This window comes from Hypanus sabinus, chromosome 8 (assembly GCF_030144855.1).
Source record: "Hypanus sabinus isolate sHypSab1 chromosome 8, sHypSab1.hap1, whole genome shotgun sequence".
NCBI classification, from domain to species: Eukaryota; Metazoa; Chordata; class Chondrichthyes; order Myliobatiformes; family Dasyatidae; genus Hypanus; species Hypanus sabinus.
In genome coordinates this window covers 67202281-67222523 of record NC_082713.1, presented here as the reverse complement: position 1 = coordinate 67222523, position 20243 = coordinate 67202281, and the positions used below count along the sequence as shown (strand labels likewise).

The 20243-nt window shown below is 39.4% G+C and overlaps 1 protein-coding gene across 4 annotated transcripts in view; it reads right to left on the bottom strand.

The window, feature by feature from the left end:
- diaph2 (diaphanous-related formin 2) overlaps positions 1-20243 on the bottom strand; it is a 615614-nt gene that overhangs the window by 545075 nt on the left and 50296 nt on the right. For 3 of the 4 annotated variants that reach the window (XM_059977309.1, XM_059977314.1, XM_059977312.1), the window contains exons 2-3: positions 13496-13528; positions 11454-11630 (exon numbers count right to left, since the gene is read on the bottom strand). In XM_059977309.1, coding sequence (XP_059833292.1) covers positions 11454-11630; positions 13496-13528 — 210 coding nt within the window. The remainder of the gene's footprint in view (positions 1-11453; positions 11631-13495; positions 13529-20243) is intronic. The other variant, XM_059977313.1, reaches the window with a different exon arrangement.

Below are 20243 nucleotides of genomic sequence, written 5' to 3'. Positions count from 1 at the left end.
ACATACTTTGTAAATAAATGTATTTTGAGCTTTCTTGACAAACACACACAGGCTCAGATTTTGGTTATTAGTGCTGAGGAAATTTTGCTTAATGCCAAGCTGCAATCACAAACAGTAGCCTGATGTATGTTTTACAGTTATTTCCATGCTCCAAAGCAGCGTGTAAAGCTAGTGAGATTTTATCCATAGAAGTCCTGCTGAAGGGCTCACACATACTGAAGTCTCTTTGCATCCTCACAACTCACATTCCACCTTTGCTTTTTATCTTCAGCAAACATCATAATACATAGCTTTTTAAGATTTTAGCTATAATCATTCACATGAATTAATATGACCCAAGCATCAACCCCTGCAATACCCAACAAGGCAAGGCCTCCAACCTGCTTACAAATAAGCCAACGACCATTTATAACAAATAAGACTCATTATCAGAGGGTATTGTGTTTTTGGAACACTTCCTCAACAATGAAAGCAGTTTCTTTGAATCTCTGCATGGACGCACATTTAGGTGCCCACCAATGAGCACATACTCAGACAGCCTTGAATACAGGTGCTTCTTTGCGTCCCGATACCCAGCCTCCTGCTCAGCTCTTTTGGCCCTCCATGTTCTATCCCCAAAAATGCATTCCTTCAGTGTCATACTAGCTCTATAATCCTCTCTCCCTTGTTATACTTCCCCACTCTATGTACACCTCCCTTTCTTTTTCATTAGTATTCACTTTCCCTCACTCAATTTTCTTTCTAAACCGAACACTGAGCCAACCCCATCTTCCTCGCATGTGATTAAAAGATTCAGCTTGCTGCCAGAGACTGAAAGTACACTGCTTCAGTAGCTGTCCAAGTGGTAAACTATTCATGTCCTGAGGTCTCTTTATGATCACTTTTATTCAGATATCTGGTATGTCATCAATTGTTCAACACTGCCCAAGACTAGTAAAGTGCAGCATCCTACTGCTTTGTAAATATTGGTTCTTGAAAATGCTTCACTTGTCAATTGTTCATCATTACTTAGGGAGAGTCATAATTGGTACACATTACACAAATACTCAATCTCCAGTTTTGACAAACATCTATAAAATCAATAGCAATGCATTCCACGTAGTAATACAACTCCAAATTTAGTTACCAGAATGCTAGCTGTATGCCCATCATTTAGTGCCATGTTTGAATTCAGTGGACAATATTGGAGTAAACCTAACACTAGAGGGTATGGCAACACACACAGAATGCTGGAGGGATGCAGCAGGCCAGGCAGCATCTATCAGAAGAAGTACAGTCGATGTTTCAGGCCAAGAACCTTCGTCAGGGCTAATTGAAAGAAGAGATAGTAAGAGAGGGGGAAATCCGAAATGATAAGAGAAGACAGGATGGGGAGGGATGAAGCTAAGAGTTGGAAAGTTGATTGGCAAAAGGGATACACAGCTGGAGAAGGGAAAGGATCATGGAACGGGAGGCCTAGGGAGAAAGAAAGGGGGAGGGGAGCACCAGAGGGAGATGGAGATGAAGCAAGGAGTGATTGTGAGGGGGCAGAGAGAGGAAAAAAAGGTGGGGATAATAAATAGATAGACAGATAAATAAGGGATGGGGTAAGATGGGGAGGAGGGGCATTAACTGAAGTGAGAGAAATCGATGTTCATGCCATCAGGTTGGAGGCTACCCAGACAGAATATAACATGTTGTTCCTCCAACTTGAGTGTGGCTTCATCTTGACAGTAGAGCAGGACATATCAGAATGGGAATGGAACATGGAATTAAAATGTGTGGCCACTGGGAGATCCTGCTTTCTCTGGTGGACAGAGTATAGGTGTTCAGCGAAGCGGTCTCCCAGTCTGCATCGGGTCTCATCAATATATAGAAGGCCGCACCCAGAGCACTGGACGCAGAATGATTTTATTCAGTTCTCATTCTGGCTCCACATCCATTAATCGCACTTTTACGGATGTAGAACCTGAATGAGAACTGCAAGCTTTGTCTTCAATTGCAATATCTACAAGAGTACAAACCTATCCAATTCACAGAACTGTGATTGATAGTGCAGGTTTAATTCATCAAAAGGGCCTGAGCTTTATCATGACCAAAGTACAAGGCCTGATGCCAAATTAAAAGAAAGGTGCACACAAAGATTGACACATAAATGGGATTAAGATATTTTAATTTTTCTTCAATTCACTGTTTCAAGTCATTCAAAAATTTGCCATTGACACCCTTAAGCTTTTCTTCAAAATCAGGTTGATTATTACTGGCATACGTTGTGAAATTTATTCTTCCGCAGCAGCAGCACAGAGCAATATATTATCATAATAAACTTAAATTACAAGAAATATTTAATGCAGTTTATACCCACACAACACATGAAATGTACACCACAATACATGGGATCTGAGTGTGAAGGGCATGTATTGTGTGCAGGTCTAACGTTAATATTTCTGATTGTAATTTATAGTTTTTTTTATTATATAATGCACTGTACTGCTTGTCATGTGCGCAACACACACACGTAACAAACACACACCTTCTTCTCATTGCTGCCATCAGAAAGGAGTTACAAGGGCCTCAGGTCCCACACCACCAAGTTCAGGAACAGTTATTACCCCTCACGCATCAGGCTCTTACCCATCACTGAACAGTTCCCAACTTCTGGATTCACCTTCAAGGACTTTTCAATTCATGTTCTTGACATATCTTGCTTACTTGTTATTTTGTTTGTGTTTTCAACATTGTCTTTTGCACATTGGTTGTTTATCTGGCTTTGTTGTATGTGGTTTTCCATTAGCTCTTTTTCTTTATTGTGAATGCCCACAAGTAAACGAATCTCAGAGTAGAATATGGTAACGTACATGTATTTTGATTTAAAAGAATTACTTTGAATATTGAACTTCCGAAGTGTGATATAATCATAATCTCTTGTATTCAAGTCCACTTTTTAAAGAAAGGTTAAAATGCCATTTGTTTTCCTAAGTGCCTGCACTTTAAACAAACAATTTTTGAGTAAGGCATTCAGATCCTTGTAAACACTAATATCTTTCAAACTACTTAAAATATCCTTTTAAATTTCACCTCCACCTCCAAAAAGGAACTATGTCACATTTTTATAATTATATTCTCGCTGTTACATCCAGTGTCTATACGCCACTTAATTCTTTCTGCATCTGCTTACACCCATACTGTCACACAGCTTTGTATCAGCAGCAATCTTAATCCCTTCATCTTCTCAATTGATACAGATTGTGAGCAGCTGGGATCCCAGCACTATTCCCTATGGCACACCACTAGTTACAATTCCTGAAGCCAAAAATAACCAGTTTTTTTTTCCTTTCTTTAACCAATCCTCAAACTACACTATGTTACTTCAATTCAAAGCTATGTTTTTAAAAATAATTGCTCGAAGGCTTTTTTTTGAAAGTCTAAATACAAAGGTAATTTGAATTTACCTATACTACTAAACAGAACAATATTTCAACAGAATGCTCAAGTGACTTCCATATAAAGTCACACATTAGTTATTGTTAGTTTTTTTCTGGCCCTTTCCATTTCCTTAGTAGAATTTATGAAACACTAAGAAGGTTGGACACCACCTGATGACATCTGCTACTGGCCAAAGGCTACGGTTACCTCATCAGGAAAGACGAGATGGCAACCGAGAAAGGTTGGTGACGTTGGAAAGACAGATGACCTCGAGGAAAGACTGGCACGGGCAAACAAGGTTAGCAACCTTGTGTGTAGCACTTGCAAGAGGGCGCCATACAAGGTACAGATGAACTAAATACATCCGGCGGGTGTCATCTCAGGTCGGTGGGTTAGAAGACGACAGACTCAATAGGACAGACATAATGGCAATAGCCAGGACTGGAAATATGATAATGAAAAGGCTTAAGCAAACACTGACCATGGAAGCATTCAGTACAAAATAGCACTGCAGTAAAAATCTGCAAAAAAAAATCAAATGCAACTCATTCAGTGAGACAATGGAGAACTCTTAGTCACGAAGCACTCCACAGAGCTGAAAATCCCTCAACACCTGAGTCGCCCCAGTGCCAAAAGGACCAAATGAGTTTCCCCTGACACCCAATCCATTCCAGGAAAGAGGCTCAGATGACCTAGATCATCAGTCAATGTCTCTTGAAAGCTGTTTGAAAACAACCTAGATTGCATCTTGGAAGTTACACTGGCGGGACTTGTCTACAGGAAAATCCATTCCCACTCAAACATTGTGTTCAACTTTGCTGAAGTGTAATTCGGCCCAATGGAGAAGGGGATCTTAAATCATCCTGCAAACTAAACAGGAAGGAAAGGGAGATTCGCCACCTGAGAAAAAAGATAAAGACCCTGAACAAACAATTACAAAACAGTTTACTTTTTGAAAACAATACGTCAAAGATGTAACCAGCAAGCTGCAAGAACAGCTGCACAAGCTAAGAAGGTGGAGAGCTGCAAAAACAAAGGAAGAAAGAGAGAAGCAGAGCGCAGTTTGTTGAAAATCCATGCAGGTTCACCAGGGCTCTTGACAACCAGCAAAAATCTGGCACCCTAAACAGCTCAAAGCATGAGGTGGAAGAACATCTGGAGGAACTCGCACAATTGTACTCATAGGAATCAGGGACTAGAATTCAATCCAAAAGTTCCCCAACCAAGAATCACAGCAACTGAGCTGAACATGGCAGGAGGCCCAGGATATCATCAAGAGAGCAAAGTCACCTGCTGCCCCAGAACCAAGTAAATACCGTACAAGGTATGTAATAAATGCCCAAAACCTCCAGAGGTTGTGGAAGATAATGAGGAAGACTTGGACCAAAGGCTCTATCCCACCAAGGTGGAAAATGGCTAAACAATGCTTTGTTCCTTAGGAAGAAGATTCCTCTATAATCACCTAGTTTAGGACAATCTCCCACCTTGGCATTTAGTGTAAGATGTTCTTCTCGGTGCCTGCGAGAAGGCTGACTTCTTACTTAATGGAGAACCACTATATTAACGCATCCATCCAGAAAAGTGGCATCCCAGGTTTTTCTGGGTGCCTTGAACACACCTCAATAATCTGCTAATTGATCCGTTAGGCCAGGCAGAAGAAAAGCGACCTACAGTCATCTGATTAGACATACCAACGCCTGTGGATCAATCTCACACATCCTCATCCAGGTTGGCCTGGACCGCTAAAATATTCTGCCAGTAATGTAAGACATGATCAACAGCTACCTAGGAGGATTTATTCTACGCTTCACTTCAGCTCACTTTACAACCAGGTGGCAAGACGTTCAAAAAGGGATTCCAACCAGCTGTAACATCTCCTTCATCTTGTTTGTCATGGGCATGAACCTCCCCACATCAGCAACTTTCTACAGGGGCACAATTGAAAGCATACTGACTGGCTACATCACTGCCTGGTATAGAAACTGTACCTTCCTTAATCGCAGGACTCTGCAGAGAGAGGTGCAGACAGCCCAGCACATCTGTAGTTGTGAACTTCCCACGATTCAGGACATTTACCAAGGCAAGTGTGTAAAAAGGGCCCTTAGGATCATTGAGGACGCAAGTCAGCTCAACCATAAACTGTTTCAGCTGCTACCATCCACAGCATAAAAACCAGGACCAACAGGCTCCAGGACAGCTTCTTCCATCAGGCCATCAGACTGATTAACTCACGCTGATTTGAGTGTATTCTATGTTACACCGACTGTTCTATTTATTATAATTATAAATTACTATGATTGCACATTGCACATTTAGATGGAGACGTAACAAAGATTTTTACTCATGTATGTGAAGGATGTAAGAAATAAAATCAATTCAATTCATTCCATAATCTGAGTCCCACTGTTGGATCCCAGCATCTGACAACCTACAAAACAGGGTTCATAGATGACACAGTAACCACTGTAACCCATGTCCAAACAAGGTGAGTATTGGAAACATGGCCTGTACTGTGCTGTACTGTTCAATGTTCAATGACAATGCAGCTACCTGACCTAGGATGACCTTCAAGGCCAGGAAGTCCAGATGCATGGTGATCAAAAAGGGCAAGGTTACGAGCAAGTTCAGTCTTCAAGTACAAGCCATTCCTTCCATAGAGGACTACCCAGTAAAGTGTCTTAATGCAGCAATGACAGTGCCAACATCATTGACACTATGAAGACTGAAGAGTGGCTGAAGAAGATTAAAAAACTGGACTCCCTGATACATGGCTGTACCAATATGGTCTTCTACCAAGGCTGCTCTGGCTTTTCATGGTGTACAAGTTTCCTATGACAACTGTAGTAGGTATTGAGAGGAAAGTCAACTTGCAATTGCGGAGGTGACCAAGGATCCCCCACCCCACCCCCCGAAGTCTTTCTTCAGTGGAGCTCTACACAAGATCAAGCCAGCTACAGCTCCCATTGTCATCAGTAGTGGAGGAGTTCAAGGTGGCAAAGTGCAGAGTTGTTTTGATATTGAGTGGCTCTGATGACAAGCTAATAAGCCAAGCAGGAGTCACAAGAAGATCGGGCAGAAGTAAGGCTGCCAACTTGACCATATAACAGGCAGTGAGCTCCCCCCAATTGAGAGACATCATTAGCAACCCATGCCTGGGACAGTAAGGCCTTGGCTCAGCACACTTTCAACAATGGGGGAATGCAAATGCAAAAGGTATGTGCAACATGGTCCAGACAGAGGTACGGAACCATGAGGACAAAAGGTGGGTGAAACAGAGTGTCACAGGGTGCCTGGACAAAATGGGATCTTCACAGGTGCATGACCACTTGAGCAGAGCTTGAAGATGGGAGCTTTTCTATATTTCCTTCCTCCTGTGATCCATGTATGACACTCTCCCTACACCACTACAGTTGCATACATGGGGACTGAGAGGGGACATTAACTGCACGTTTTGTGGTCAGCAGGGTTCAGTGGCACCATGACTAGGTCCTGCTATGCTTTGCTGACACACTAGAATAAGAAAGGTGTAAAAAGAGACCAGCTAACAGGGAGGCAAACAGGGCAGTCATTTTCATCAAGGAGAGGGCCATGCCAGTCATATCAAGAGAGTTCAAAATCCAATCTGCTGAAAAATGCCAAATCATGGGAGATGAGGGTTGATGTGGGAGGAAACAGCATTCACAAAGGTGGTGCAAACCACAGTTCAACCAGACATCATTCTGTGGTCCACCGAAGACAAGAAAATCATCCTGGTGGAACTCACTGTACCATTGAGGAAGGATTTGAATTTGAATTGACTATTACTTACATCCTTCACATACATGAGGAGTAAAATCTTTACTTTACTTCTCCATTTAAATGTGCAATGTGCAATTTATATTAATTTGTAATATGTACAACAGGACAGTCAATATAACAGAAATACAATTGTCTCGGCATGAATTAATCAGTCTGATGGCCTGGTGGAAGAAGCTGTCTCAGAGCCTGTTGGTCCTGGCTTTTATGTTGCGGTATTGTTTTCTGGATGGTAGCAGCTGGAACCGTTTGAGGTTCGGGTGACGTGACTTCGGCCCTTCTTACACACCTGCCTTTGTAAATGTCCTGAATAGTGGGAAGTTCACATCTACAAATCTGAGGAGACCCATGAGAGAAAGGCCCTGAAGTACCCATAGTTAGCCCAGGAGTTTAGGGACAAAGGATAGCAGACATGGCTATTCCCCAGGGAGATCTACTGTGGAGGGTTCCCAGCAAGATCGGCATGTAGGTTGCTGTCTGTGCTGGAGAAGAACCAAGTAGCTTGCAAGATAAGGGAGAAAGCAGAAAGAGTGTCTTGCTGGACATGGAGCAGGCGAAAGGAGTTCAGCTGAAAGTCAGGAGCAGGTGGACAGTGACTTGGCCATTGCTGCTGACCCGCCAACAGGAGAGTGTAGTAATTAAGGGTCAAAACACCATGAAGGTTGTGCACTACCTGATGACATCTGCTCCTGCCAAAGGCTACAGGTAACTGCAGAGGGAACCCTGGTGTATGATGTAAGCTAGCACCTACCTTACCAATCTCACATCCTATCCATATAACAATTACAGCATGGATCTGCTACACTTCAACTGCAGGTTTCAACTCTCTAATTCAGAATTTTGTCATCAGGTATATTTGAATCTGCAGTACAGCACATTAATTGTAAGATTTCATTGAGAGTCAAAGTTCACCAAGATTTTATTAACTTGTATTTTAACCTAACAATGCAGCTTTTGCAATCTCAGCCAGTGTTTTTACTTATGGAAACTTCAAACTAATAAGTTCTCATGCCCTGGGAGTATCTCTGCTCAGAAAGAATAGTTTTCCTTCTCAGAGGAAGATGACTGGAGAGTTTCAACCTGGCTTTTCTCAACCTAGTACAGCCAATAACCCATTTCTCAAATTTACCTTAACCATCCTTTGAGTATACCTACATTCCCTTGACAATTTTAAGCGTGTAGTCTGGGGCACTTTGAATTCATATTCAAAAATGAATTCCCAAACATCCAACAAATGTTTAGTATATACTAAAATACATACTGCATGTAGCAAAAATATAACTGAACTGCCATCATTTTTAAGTTTCTATGAAAATATATTACATGGTCAACTTTATCCAATATTATGACTGGGATAATACTGTGTATCAATACTATTCTTAGATGGAAACTAGCCACTTTCCCAATACTCTCAAGTAACTGTTATTCATGGACTCGTCTGTTAACTTTTACCTAAGAAATGAATATCTGATTCAAAGAAAAATAGTGTTCAAAATTGCACAAATAGTTTACTTTAAAATTGATTAATGGGATGAGGGTCTCTCCAACATTTATTGCCCATGCCTTTCTGCCTTTGTGGAGATAGCTGTCAACTATTTCAGTACTGTCAAGTTCTGACTGAAGTCCCAATGAAGTAATGAAATACTTCCTAAGGCAGGATGGTGTACAACTTTAACCAAAGCCACTGTTGGTGAGATTCCTGACTGTTTCCCCAAAGTAACAGGAATCATGGGTTTGGAAAGGGGTTTGAAATTTGGGTAATTACATAGTCAGTGAGGTGCATTCGAAGAATAAAGCATCAGAATCAGACAATTTTCCCCCCAAAATTGTTGAAAATGAAAGAAATGCTTCCCAATTTCAGCAAGATGAATAATTACCCAAAATATTAATGAATTGAAACAAGAGAAAAAAAATGAGCTCATTATTCAGCAAGGCAAGATACTTGAGGCACAGAAAACACAACTAGGAAGGCAACAGATTAATTAAACCTTATTACTATGGTGACAAGCAGAAGGTAAGATGCAAGGAATGATCAGATATTTCATAAAGGAAAATAAACAACCTCTGCCTCTTCAAACTGAAATTAAAATTATTTGCTCACCAGCACAACAGGATTACATATTAAATGTTTTATTTCCTAGGACTGTTCTTTAAATAAATCTATAGTTGCACGTTCCAATTCAATTGATTCATAACATTGTTAATGCCCATTGGGTGCATGTCATTGACCTTAGTTTTAATACAATTTCAACCACATTAATCATATGAAATCAAACACATCTGCCATTAATTTGCAATTATATCCATGTTTCCATCTCAAAGCAGCCCATTAACACCCCAATCTTTATACCACATAAATGCTCAATTTTATACCCATAGTTTTCATTTATAAATAATTGCAATCCTTTGACCTAGTACAATTTGTCAACAATTTAAATGGAATTTTGAATTTCTAATTTTGCCATTGTTCTATCAGAGGTATTTTATCCAGCAATAACTATCATTAAAAATTCTAAACTTCTTACAGTATTTGCCACTTATTTCTGACCTATTTCACCATTATACATGGCTTGGACTCAATTCAGATATAATTTCATTCAGTATGAAATTATAGAATGACAATTCTTCCCCTGATAACTCTTGACATGGCCATGGCATGGCCATGAATTAATTGTGTCAATGCATGTGACTACACTAGATCTAAAATGGCCCATTTCCACTTGGATGCTTGAAAATTAATTCCCAACTATATTACACGCCAACCATTTAACCAGTATACTTAAGGATTGAAGTGTCAAATGATTACTGCCTACATCACATTCCTTTCCAGATTCCTGTTCTGAAGTCTAAACTAGCTACAAAGGATTCACATTTTTGTTTGGTACCCATTTCTTATCTCAGCAATATCAATTTTGTAATGTTATTTTTTTAAAAAAACAAAAATCTCTTCAAAGTCTTTCAGGACTATGGCACATGATTTTGACATTTTGTTGGTATCTTCCAAAAGTCTAGTGTACTAGAACATAAAGCTTTCAACATCAGCCATTATGTAAACCAATCTCAATAACGTCAAGCAGGCCTTGAGCAGCTAGTATTACCTATGTCATAAATTCATCTCATTTTGTAAACTTGAAGTATTCAAGAAATGGCTTACCTTCCAACTTGCATTCAAATCAGATCGCAATTTAGAAATAATTTTTTGGGTTTCACCTTTTAACTGATGTCTCATCTCCATTAACAAACAGCCTAGCATCACGGATTATTAAGCATTTCACAAAAATTATTATATTTTCAGATTCATTCTCCACATTCTTCAACAGCGTTGACCCGCTGATCTTAAACTCTGCTGCCTTCAGGCAGCAAATCTGACATCCGTCAATTCATTAATTGCACAGTCCATTTCCTTTCTCTCTTCAGTCCCTTAAGATCCTTCTGTACAATGATGTCAATCAGTTCTCCAACTCTATTTGCAATCTATCCTGATCGGAAATTATGTGGCAAAAAAATAGATCTTTGACCATTTCCATCTCCAGTCCTCTCAACTGTCTGAGCTGCAATCACATCCATGAAATGTGATCACAAAACAAATCCACACCATTTTGCCTAAATTAAGATGTGCCTGCTTCTCGGGCTAGATTTTGTTAATTTATGAGACATGTATTATCACAAGGTAAACATTTACTGCTCATCCAAAGTGTACACATAATATTTGTATAACTGTTTATCTATGCACTTGTAATGCTACTGTGACACTAATTTTCTTTGGGATCAATATTGCATCTATCTAACACATAATTAAATCAATATTTCCAGAACTAGTTGTTAGTGATACCTCCAGAGGGTGTGGCACGTGCAGAATATTCCAGCATAACTAAGGGAGATCTGACGAGAACTAGGCATAATGAAATATTAACTGTTTCCTTTAAAATAAGTTTATTTCCAGAAAATAAGCATTGCCTTTGGTAAAACTACTGAACATACTAAGAATATTCTATAAGATTCTATATACACAGCAAGTTTAAAAATTGAAGTTCAAAAACTTAAGGAAAACAATCCTATGCTCTCATTAATAAGAAATATTGTGCAATGTATTCTCAATTTCCCTAGGCACAAAGAGCATAAACATTTTAACAACTTTAGTCCTTTCACTTAGACTGAGAAATGCCCAAAAACATTTGAACTGTTAGACCTCAGAAATAAATGTAATTTTTTTTGGAGCCAATCTTTTTCATAAACCAAGTCTCAATACCTACCATCATTTTCTCGAACAGATCCAAAATTTCCTTCTCCGAAAGATTCATGAAACATTCTTCAAATACAGGTTGTGCTAATGGCAAGTCACACATAACTGCTTGGGAATCAGTAGGATGCTGAATGTGAGGTTTCTCCTTCTTTGCAGCTGACTTCCGAAAACTGGTAAATCTGTCACGCTGTCGAAATAATAAAAACATTCAAAATTTAATTCCACATGTTGCTCTCTACCATGGTTCCTTAAATATATTCCATTATAAATACTATACTTTATTGGCCAACACCACATAAGCTCCATCCATTAACAAAGCAGCAAATTGTCAATATCAATTTGGTGTCCATTTTCAGAAAAATTAAACAAAGAAACAATGAACCCAATTTTCTAAAGCTCATAAGTAACTATCCTGCAACTGTTGAGGAGCTTAAGTTTATATTCCATGATTGACTCCAGTACTTGTGATATAGTTGATTAATTGTTAAAGCAGGTCTATTCTTAAATATTTATTGGAGAGCAGCTTTAGACAACTTACCCATTTCCAGCACTACCCAATTAAAGTCATTAATACAAACATAAACATCAGCAAGTTGCCTTACTGTTCTTTAAAATTGTCCTCAGGAAGAAAAGCAAACATTAAAATAGGCCAGAAATCAAGTTTAAAATACTCAGCTAGTTTTCAATTCTGAACACTCCAAATCATTTTTAGTCAAGTTATTCATAAACATGCATTAAAATATACTACACCATGTGACAACACTGCAAATTTTTTCAAGACTTAAGTGCTCTGTGTCAGTTTGCATGCAGTTAGCACAGAGTGCAAGTTAGTTAAGGGAACCTCGATAACATATTTACAACATGGGACATTACTATTTGGTCCAACGAGTCAATGCCAGCTCCCAGAGGGATCTCAGAAAATACATTCCACATCATCCAGCAACCTATTTTCTCAATCCACCAACTTCCTCTTTGATTCTTTTCCACTCATCTAGGGCAATTTACAGTAGTCAATTAATCAGAATCTGGGAGGTGAAAGAAAATACACCATGTGTTGTCACAGGGAGAACATGTAAACTCCACACAGACAGCACAAAATCTTATCAAACTTAGTTCCTTGTAGCTACAAGGCAGCAGTATTAACTCTTCCACTATCATGATTACTGTTAACTGAATTTATTATCATCAGTTTCAAGATGTCTGGAAGGAGAGCTTCTGTTCAATAATTCAGGTCAATACAAAATGTCTTCATTAGAAAAACACAACTGGAAAATCCATTAAGGAATGTGCTTCTAACATCCACAATAAAGCAATCCAACCTCAGTTCCTTAAAGCCTCGTGCTACTATTTTTGATTGATAAATGATCACCACACAACCAATTACTGACCACAAGAAAAATTTAGAATGTGTTATGATGAACATGGAAAAATGCCCATCATTTATTGAACAGTTGACATTTCTAAGTGCTTTCCTAGTTAATACAATCTGCTTTAATTTGCCCACTTATAACCACTTCTGCAACTGTTCATAAACTAAAACTAAAAATTGGTCAAGCTATCCAGCAACCATTACACTGAAGTAGGGAGGGAAAAGACAACTCAACAGACCACCGCAAATTAACCTAAACAATAAATTCAAACAGCAAAATTTTCTGAAAAATGTTTCATAGATTGCTAACAATTAAATTGAAAAGCGGAGGTCAGGAATTTAAGACAAAGGTTTAAGCAATTTTTAAATCTGACTTTGGGATTATTACTTGATTTTACATTCTAAACAGCAATATCAATTCAGAATTTCCAAAAAGGAACTACTCAAAAGCTGTAACATTCTAGTTCTTAAATGTTAATTAAGTTTTTGCAACATGCCAAGAACTAATTTATAGCACTGAAAACAATTCTAAGGTAATGCGCTAACTTATTAGCAACAAACCACTTCTGAAGCAGAAATATCGTTGCAATAAAATTAAGGGTTGTTAAAACCAATATTTTGTTTGCATGCATAATTTAGTAATGAAGGCATATACAGAGCAGTACATTCCAGAACAGGCTTACCACATCATCCGCCAAAGTTTTTATGTTAAGGTTCTGTAGAAGGCAGAAGAAGAAAAACACATCATCCACAGCTGTAAAATGTAACCAATTACTAGATCAAGCTGTTACAGTGGAGCAATACTCATAAAAAGGGTTTGGAATTCAGACCTAGAAAATTAAAAACCAATCATGATCCCCAAAGCTTGTGTTTCATCATTACCCTCTCAAAGTACATGTGAGAAAGTTTTGAGCCAAATTGAAGCATTTTCTGCTCATAAAATCAAATGCCAGTGATATTGCACAAGCGATCTTCAAACATGCCTAATGTAGGAAAATTATTAAAGGACTTTAAATGCCTTCCACTCTGCAAAAGTGTAATGCTGGAGCAGAACTACACAAGCACTTTAATCTGAGTGTACAAATGAAAGCATCAGAAATGCCAGACCACTTCAAACATTATTCCCACTGAACAGGACAAGAGTGCAGCAATTAAGATACAAGATAATAGACCAATAGCATGGACAAATTCAGCTCATACCAGAGGAGACGACAAAAGCCTTCAATAATTTGGATTTTATTTAACCTAAATGTGGCAACAACAAAACTTCTGGATCATAATCAGGTCAACAGATGTCCTTCAGGAAGTAAACTGCTTTCCAGTCCTAACCTGGATATATTTAATTGCAGACCAATGATATGGGGCAGATGCAGCTGTCCTTGGAAATGGTTCTCCCCCTTGCCCCATTATCACTACTCTGAAGCAAAAGAGAAATGAACAGACCAGTTCAAATCAAACTAGGCAACAAATTCAAACAGTGTAATTACTCACATGGATGACCTTTCAGAAGTATTCCTCACATGTAGCTGGGGAAGGACTTTGTATACAACGATGTACCACAGTGCTGCCTAACTTAGTTGCCTTACAATTCCATCATATTTACAGAATACATCTCCCATACCACAGCAGGAAAGAATCATCTAAGAAGTCAATACAACCATACACAGAGAAAAGAAACATATTTTGCAAAGTTGACACCAATGAGGTATCAAAGGATCAAGTTAGACATCATCAATAAATCCGCCTCATGATTACCACCTACCATCCTCCCTCAAATCAATGAATTAGTGCTCCTCCACACTGAAAACACTGGACAGCATGAAACAAATGCACAGAATATAGTCAGGAACAGGGCTTAGGGGAACTTCAACAATAACTCAGAGCACCCTGTGAAAATGTCAATCCCCACTGACCACATCCTGAAGGTCAGCTGACAGAACAGGTAATGAGTGAGTAATGCATGAACCAACTTGATCTTGCTCTCAATCAACCTACCACAGATGTATTTGTCATGATTGCATTGTGGAAATGATTGCTATTGGTCCTCATGGTTTGAAAGTTGGTATACCCCACTCTCCATGCACTGTCAAGCAAAATACTAGACCCTGATCTAATAGCTCAAAGCTAGGCATTTAAGAGGCCCAGCATTCCATCAAATACAGCAGCAACATGCATATCCACAAGCTCACCAAAGTGCAGAAGCCCATACTTGATGCAACACTCTGCCAGAGGCACAGAGTGGACATCACAGAAAACAAGCTTCAAATACAGGTTTCCCCCGCTATCCAAAAGTAGAGCGTTCCTATGAAACCGTTTGTAAGCCTAAATATCGTAAAGCGAAGAAGCAATTACCATTAATTTATGTGAAAAATTTCTGATCGTTCCCAGACCCAAAAAATAACCTACCAAATCATACCAAATAACACAAAACCTAAAATAACACTAACATACAGTAAAAGCAGGAACGATATAATAAATATACAGCCTACATAAAGTAGAAATATTTTATATATGATGCAGTTTCACTTATCAAAAGCGGGAAGACAGCAAGCCGAAATCAATTTGGAGAAAAAAAAATCGGCACATACACAGATGCACACGTACACACCTACGCACATATACACATGCACACACGGCTTCACAGTCATGGTAGTCTTTCTCGAGGTAAACACAGATATAAAGCTGGCGTCTTTTTGTCAGAAAAGCGAAAATCCTCTTTGGTTAGCAAAATCAGGTCTTTCATAACAGCGAGCTGACGTAAAGTAAACATTCGAAAAACGAAGGCCACCTGTAATTCTATACATTCATAGAACCAGAAAATAACTGACAGCACCAAATATAGTAAAGAATGAGCCCAGACAATATTCTAACTGCAGATTCAGGAGCAGCCCGCTTCAAATATTTCAGTAAAGTTACAACTTTTCACTAATTATTCTATACTTGCATACAACCAGCTCTGTACAAGGTTACTTAAACAATTCCCTTCCTGGAGCAATAACATTGAGTCATGTCCCACAATAAGCTGGATGTGTAGCAGCAATCAACAAATGCATTAATTTTCAGCTGAAATTTCCTGTCAGAAACCAAAAAGCATCATCTGTTCAAGACTACCAATCAGCTTCTTCGGCAAAAATGTTACTGTTTATTGACCTTATTTAAAAATACAGTCGGCAATCCTTATCCGTGGGGGATTGGTTCTGGGACCCCCCCCCCCCCCCCCACAGATACCAAAAAACGTGGATGCTCAAGTCCCTTATATAAAGTGGCGTAGTATTTGCATACAACCTACACACATCCTCCTGTATACTTTAAATCATCTCTAGATTATTTATAAAACCCAATACAATGTAAATGCTATGTAAATAGTTGTTATACTGTATTGTTTAGGGAATAACGACAAGGAAAAGAAATCTATATATGTTCAGTGCAGACGCAACCATCGTAGTTCTTCTGGGAACACTGATGCCGTCTTGGCATCAGCTGATCTTGATTCTCCCGTGATCTTTAAATTATTGAGGCTGTAGCACTTTACATAGCTAGCCAACCATCCTTTACTAGCTTTAAACTCCTTCCTCTCACTCACAATACAAGTAGTGAATGAATGAGATGTGAGGGGAACAAAGCTCAAGCAACGAATAATACTTCTAATCATCTCTAGTTTACAGTAACTTATAATACAGGCAGTCCCCAAGTTACGTACAAGTTCCGTTCCTGAGTCTGCCTTTAAGTCAGATTTGTACGCAAGTCAGAACAAGTGCATTCGGTATTATTTAGCATCAGTTAGTCAAACATTTGTCTCAGTATATAGTATATATTTTACCTTTCTATGCATATAAAACACTTAAGAAACATATGTATTTCAATAATTAAACCACTGTGTTGCTTAGTAATAATTGTAGCTTTCATCGGGGCAGGGCCTTTCACATGCTCCATTATTCTCACTTTATCCGTTATCCTTTAAAATTGTTCCGATCGTTGACCGACTGTAGCCTAACAATTTTCCAATGACCGATGACATTTCACCTCTTTCCAAACACTTTATTATTTCCACTTTACTTTCAATCGCGATCGTTTCCTGTCAATGGAACAGAAACACTGCAGGCAGCGGGTCCCAAGCTCCGCCAGCTCCCGAGGTCAGCTGGGTCCTAAGGACCACCGCATTGAGACAGGCTAAATAGGACAAGTGGGGGCTGTGCTTGGTTGATCCTCGGTACGGGAGCGGTCTCTATCTGAATCGAACTCGGGAACCTGTGTTCTCCAACCTGGCACTACTGATCTCACTGCACCACCAACGGGGGTGGGGGGGGGGGCAGAGTCATCGTGAATCTTACTAAGAAAAATTTAAGCCAAATACTAAATTAAACACTCAACACAGTGTCAACGGCAATGGCTTAAAATGGCGGACGGCATTCTCCTTCCTCGGTTCGTAAGTACGAGTTGTCTGTAAGTCAGATATTCGTAACTCGGGGACTACCTGTATGTAATACAATGGAAATGCTATGTAAATAGTTGCTACACTACTGTTTAGGGAATAAGAACCCTTAGGAGGAGGCTCAATAATACTAAAGTCAGGATCTGAGGAGGTTGAGGGCTGAGGACCACTTCTGCAAGAGACATGCCACTTTTCAAAAGATCTAAGATTTCTACTTTCTCGGCAAGAAATAGCACTTTATGTTCCCTCTAAGCCTTTGAGGAATTGCTTTGACCACTTAATTGCTTTTTAGGAGCCATTTTTTCACGGAAACAAAGTAGCAACCGAACGAGACGTGAGGCAAACAATGCTCAAACCATCAGTGCTGGAGAGAGAAATTCCAGGTTTGCCCAATCAGCAGCTAGATGTATCCGCGCATGCAGAACCTGCAGATAAGGAGGGCCGACTGTATCACATTCTGAGAGCATAGCTGTGGTTTCAACAGCATTACAATTTGCTACTTGTCTCACTCATATCCAAGTTGCTTCTTAAAGAAAAGGTAAATGAGATAAGGCTAAAGCACAAGGACTGTAAAAAGGCGAAACCAAAAAAAGCTGATTCGTACTGAAATATAAAATTATATGGAATCATGTTATGCAAGTGCGTACAGTTATTAGCTGATAAAAATGTGATTACAGCTATATTATCAGATATCAACCTTAAACCTGATTAAAATGTTGACCCATTGTTCAGACCATGGAGCTATTAAGAGCATAAAGTTTTTTCCAGGGAGCAGGAAGAATCAAGTTTTACAATTTGTCACATGTAATTGGGGGCTGGTTGGGTGGGAAGGGCCTGTTACTACATGGTATAAAAATGAGCTTCTAACTCTAACAGCATCTTCAACTCATTTGCTATCCAGTGATATCTGTTTTACCAAGAATACTTGCTTTCCCATCTCGTATTGGCCCCACCTTATTACTAAAAATATCTTTCCTGTTGACATGACTACTGATTATTTTTGAACATCATTATTTGAGACTAGTCTGTCTCATTTCCTTTTCTACTTCCAGTTTAAACCAGTAAGAATTCCTGATTCTGCTTGTGGCAGCAAATGCCAGATTGTCATGCTTAATATTTGCTCAGTCATTTTTGCTTTTGATCATTGTCTGCGAAATTCATGTCTTTAAATTGAATGGTGACTAAAGCTCAGACTCGAGCAAAATAAGGCAGAAGTTCTGAAAGACAACCATAAATCTCTACAATCAAAGCAAAAGCTTACTTCCAGAATACAGTTTCTTTCCTTTGGAATTTGGCTTCACAAAGATACAAATTTGTCATTTGGAAAACAAATATGGATTAAGAGTTGGATGAGCAGTCAGTGACCATTCTTGCTGTATTGCCAAGAAGCCCAAACAAATAGCACCGAAATTCCACAAATGATAACTTGCTGAGTATAGGCCAATGCCACAACTCCACTAACCTGAAACAGAAAATGCATTGGCTATTCAATTGTTCCCAACAGCTATAATCTCCCACTTCAATACTGTTCCTGTGAATCACGCATGTCCTTTGGTACAATAGAGATCAACTCTAGTTAAAGTACAGCCGGAACAGGGACACAAACTTAAGTACTTTTCAATTATATAACCCATAAAAACTACAACAATTCTAGATACTTCAATTTATTTGCTAAGAATAGTGTTTGGTTCTACCTGTCTCCAATGAATAGGCCACATCACTTGCATGTCTAGTATCAAGGCAATCCAATCTTCCTTGAGATGACCAGATGGCTCACAACTGCACAAAGTAGAAAAGGCACAGAGAGCCCCAAATTTCCAACTTTGGAGAAAGACAGTGGTACACTGTTCACTAATCCAATTACCGTAGATTCCGGACTACAGAGCGCACCTGATTAAAAGCCGCACGCTCTAATTTTAGAAAGAAAATCAATTTTGTACTTGTACAAGCCGCACCGGATTTTAAGCCGCAGGTGTCCCACGTTGTAATATGACATATTTACACAGAAAGATATTACACGTGAGGATTTTTTAACTTTTAATTAAATACGTATGGTAACAAACAAATACATATTGCAAATGCTTTTTTTCGAACAGTGCCTGTAACACAGCTACTTTTAAATATACATACGTATCGGTAACACACAAATTACGTTGTGTATACTTTTTTACTGAACAGTGCACGAACAACATTCCAATATCTCCTAACGACTGGTAAAAAAATATATATACTGCAGCCTACCAGGAAAAGTTATTGATTGCCTTTAACTTAAAAGCTGCATCATATGCTTTTCTTCGAGTGTTTTCCATGTTGATGAGGGTGAGTACAAATGACTGATTTACAATAATTTAATTGTGAAAGTGCGCTTGATTTATCGTACAATTTCACTGGACCTCTGTGAACTACTCATCAATTTTATTGGTCTTGCTATGATCCCAGCCCCCTGCTTTGTGAGAATCGCAAGAGCACCCGTCGAAGGGGGGGGGGGGGGGGGGGGTCAGTAGACCCAGTAGGAGAGAGAGAGAAACGTGCCAAATTGCACGTCCCACCCGGGCCGACATCGACTATTGTCTCATGGAGACCACGTGAAAAGCCCTCGGGCAAGGTGGGCTGGTTGAGAGAGAGATTGCATCATCCCAACCTGACTGACTCCTGCGACCCCGTGAGGAAGTATAAAGGAGAGTCTCGGGGGACAGCCCCCTCAGACGCACCAAGGAGACATGAGAGAGTGTTCCCGCAGCAGCGGGAAGCCATTCTGAAGGAAGCCACGTGCGTTAGATTCCGGGATTGGAATTTGTGGCTGGAATCACAGAAAAACGCTTTTAACTAACATCGGGGAGAGGAAACCAACGCTCCCCCGATTTCACGGAAGATTCATCAAGACTCGGCAAGTTCTTTCTCTTCTCCCCCAATCTCTCTCTCTCGGTCGCCCCACGTGAAACCCAGCGATTTTCAAAGGGCTGTGGCCTGCAGACTTTCTGAGTGATTTTTATATTTCC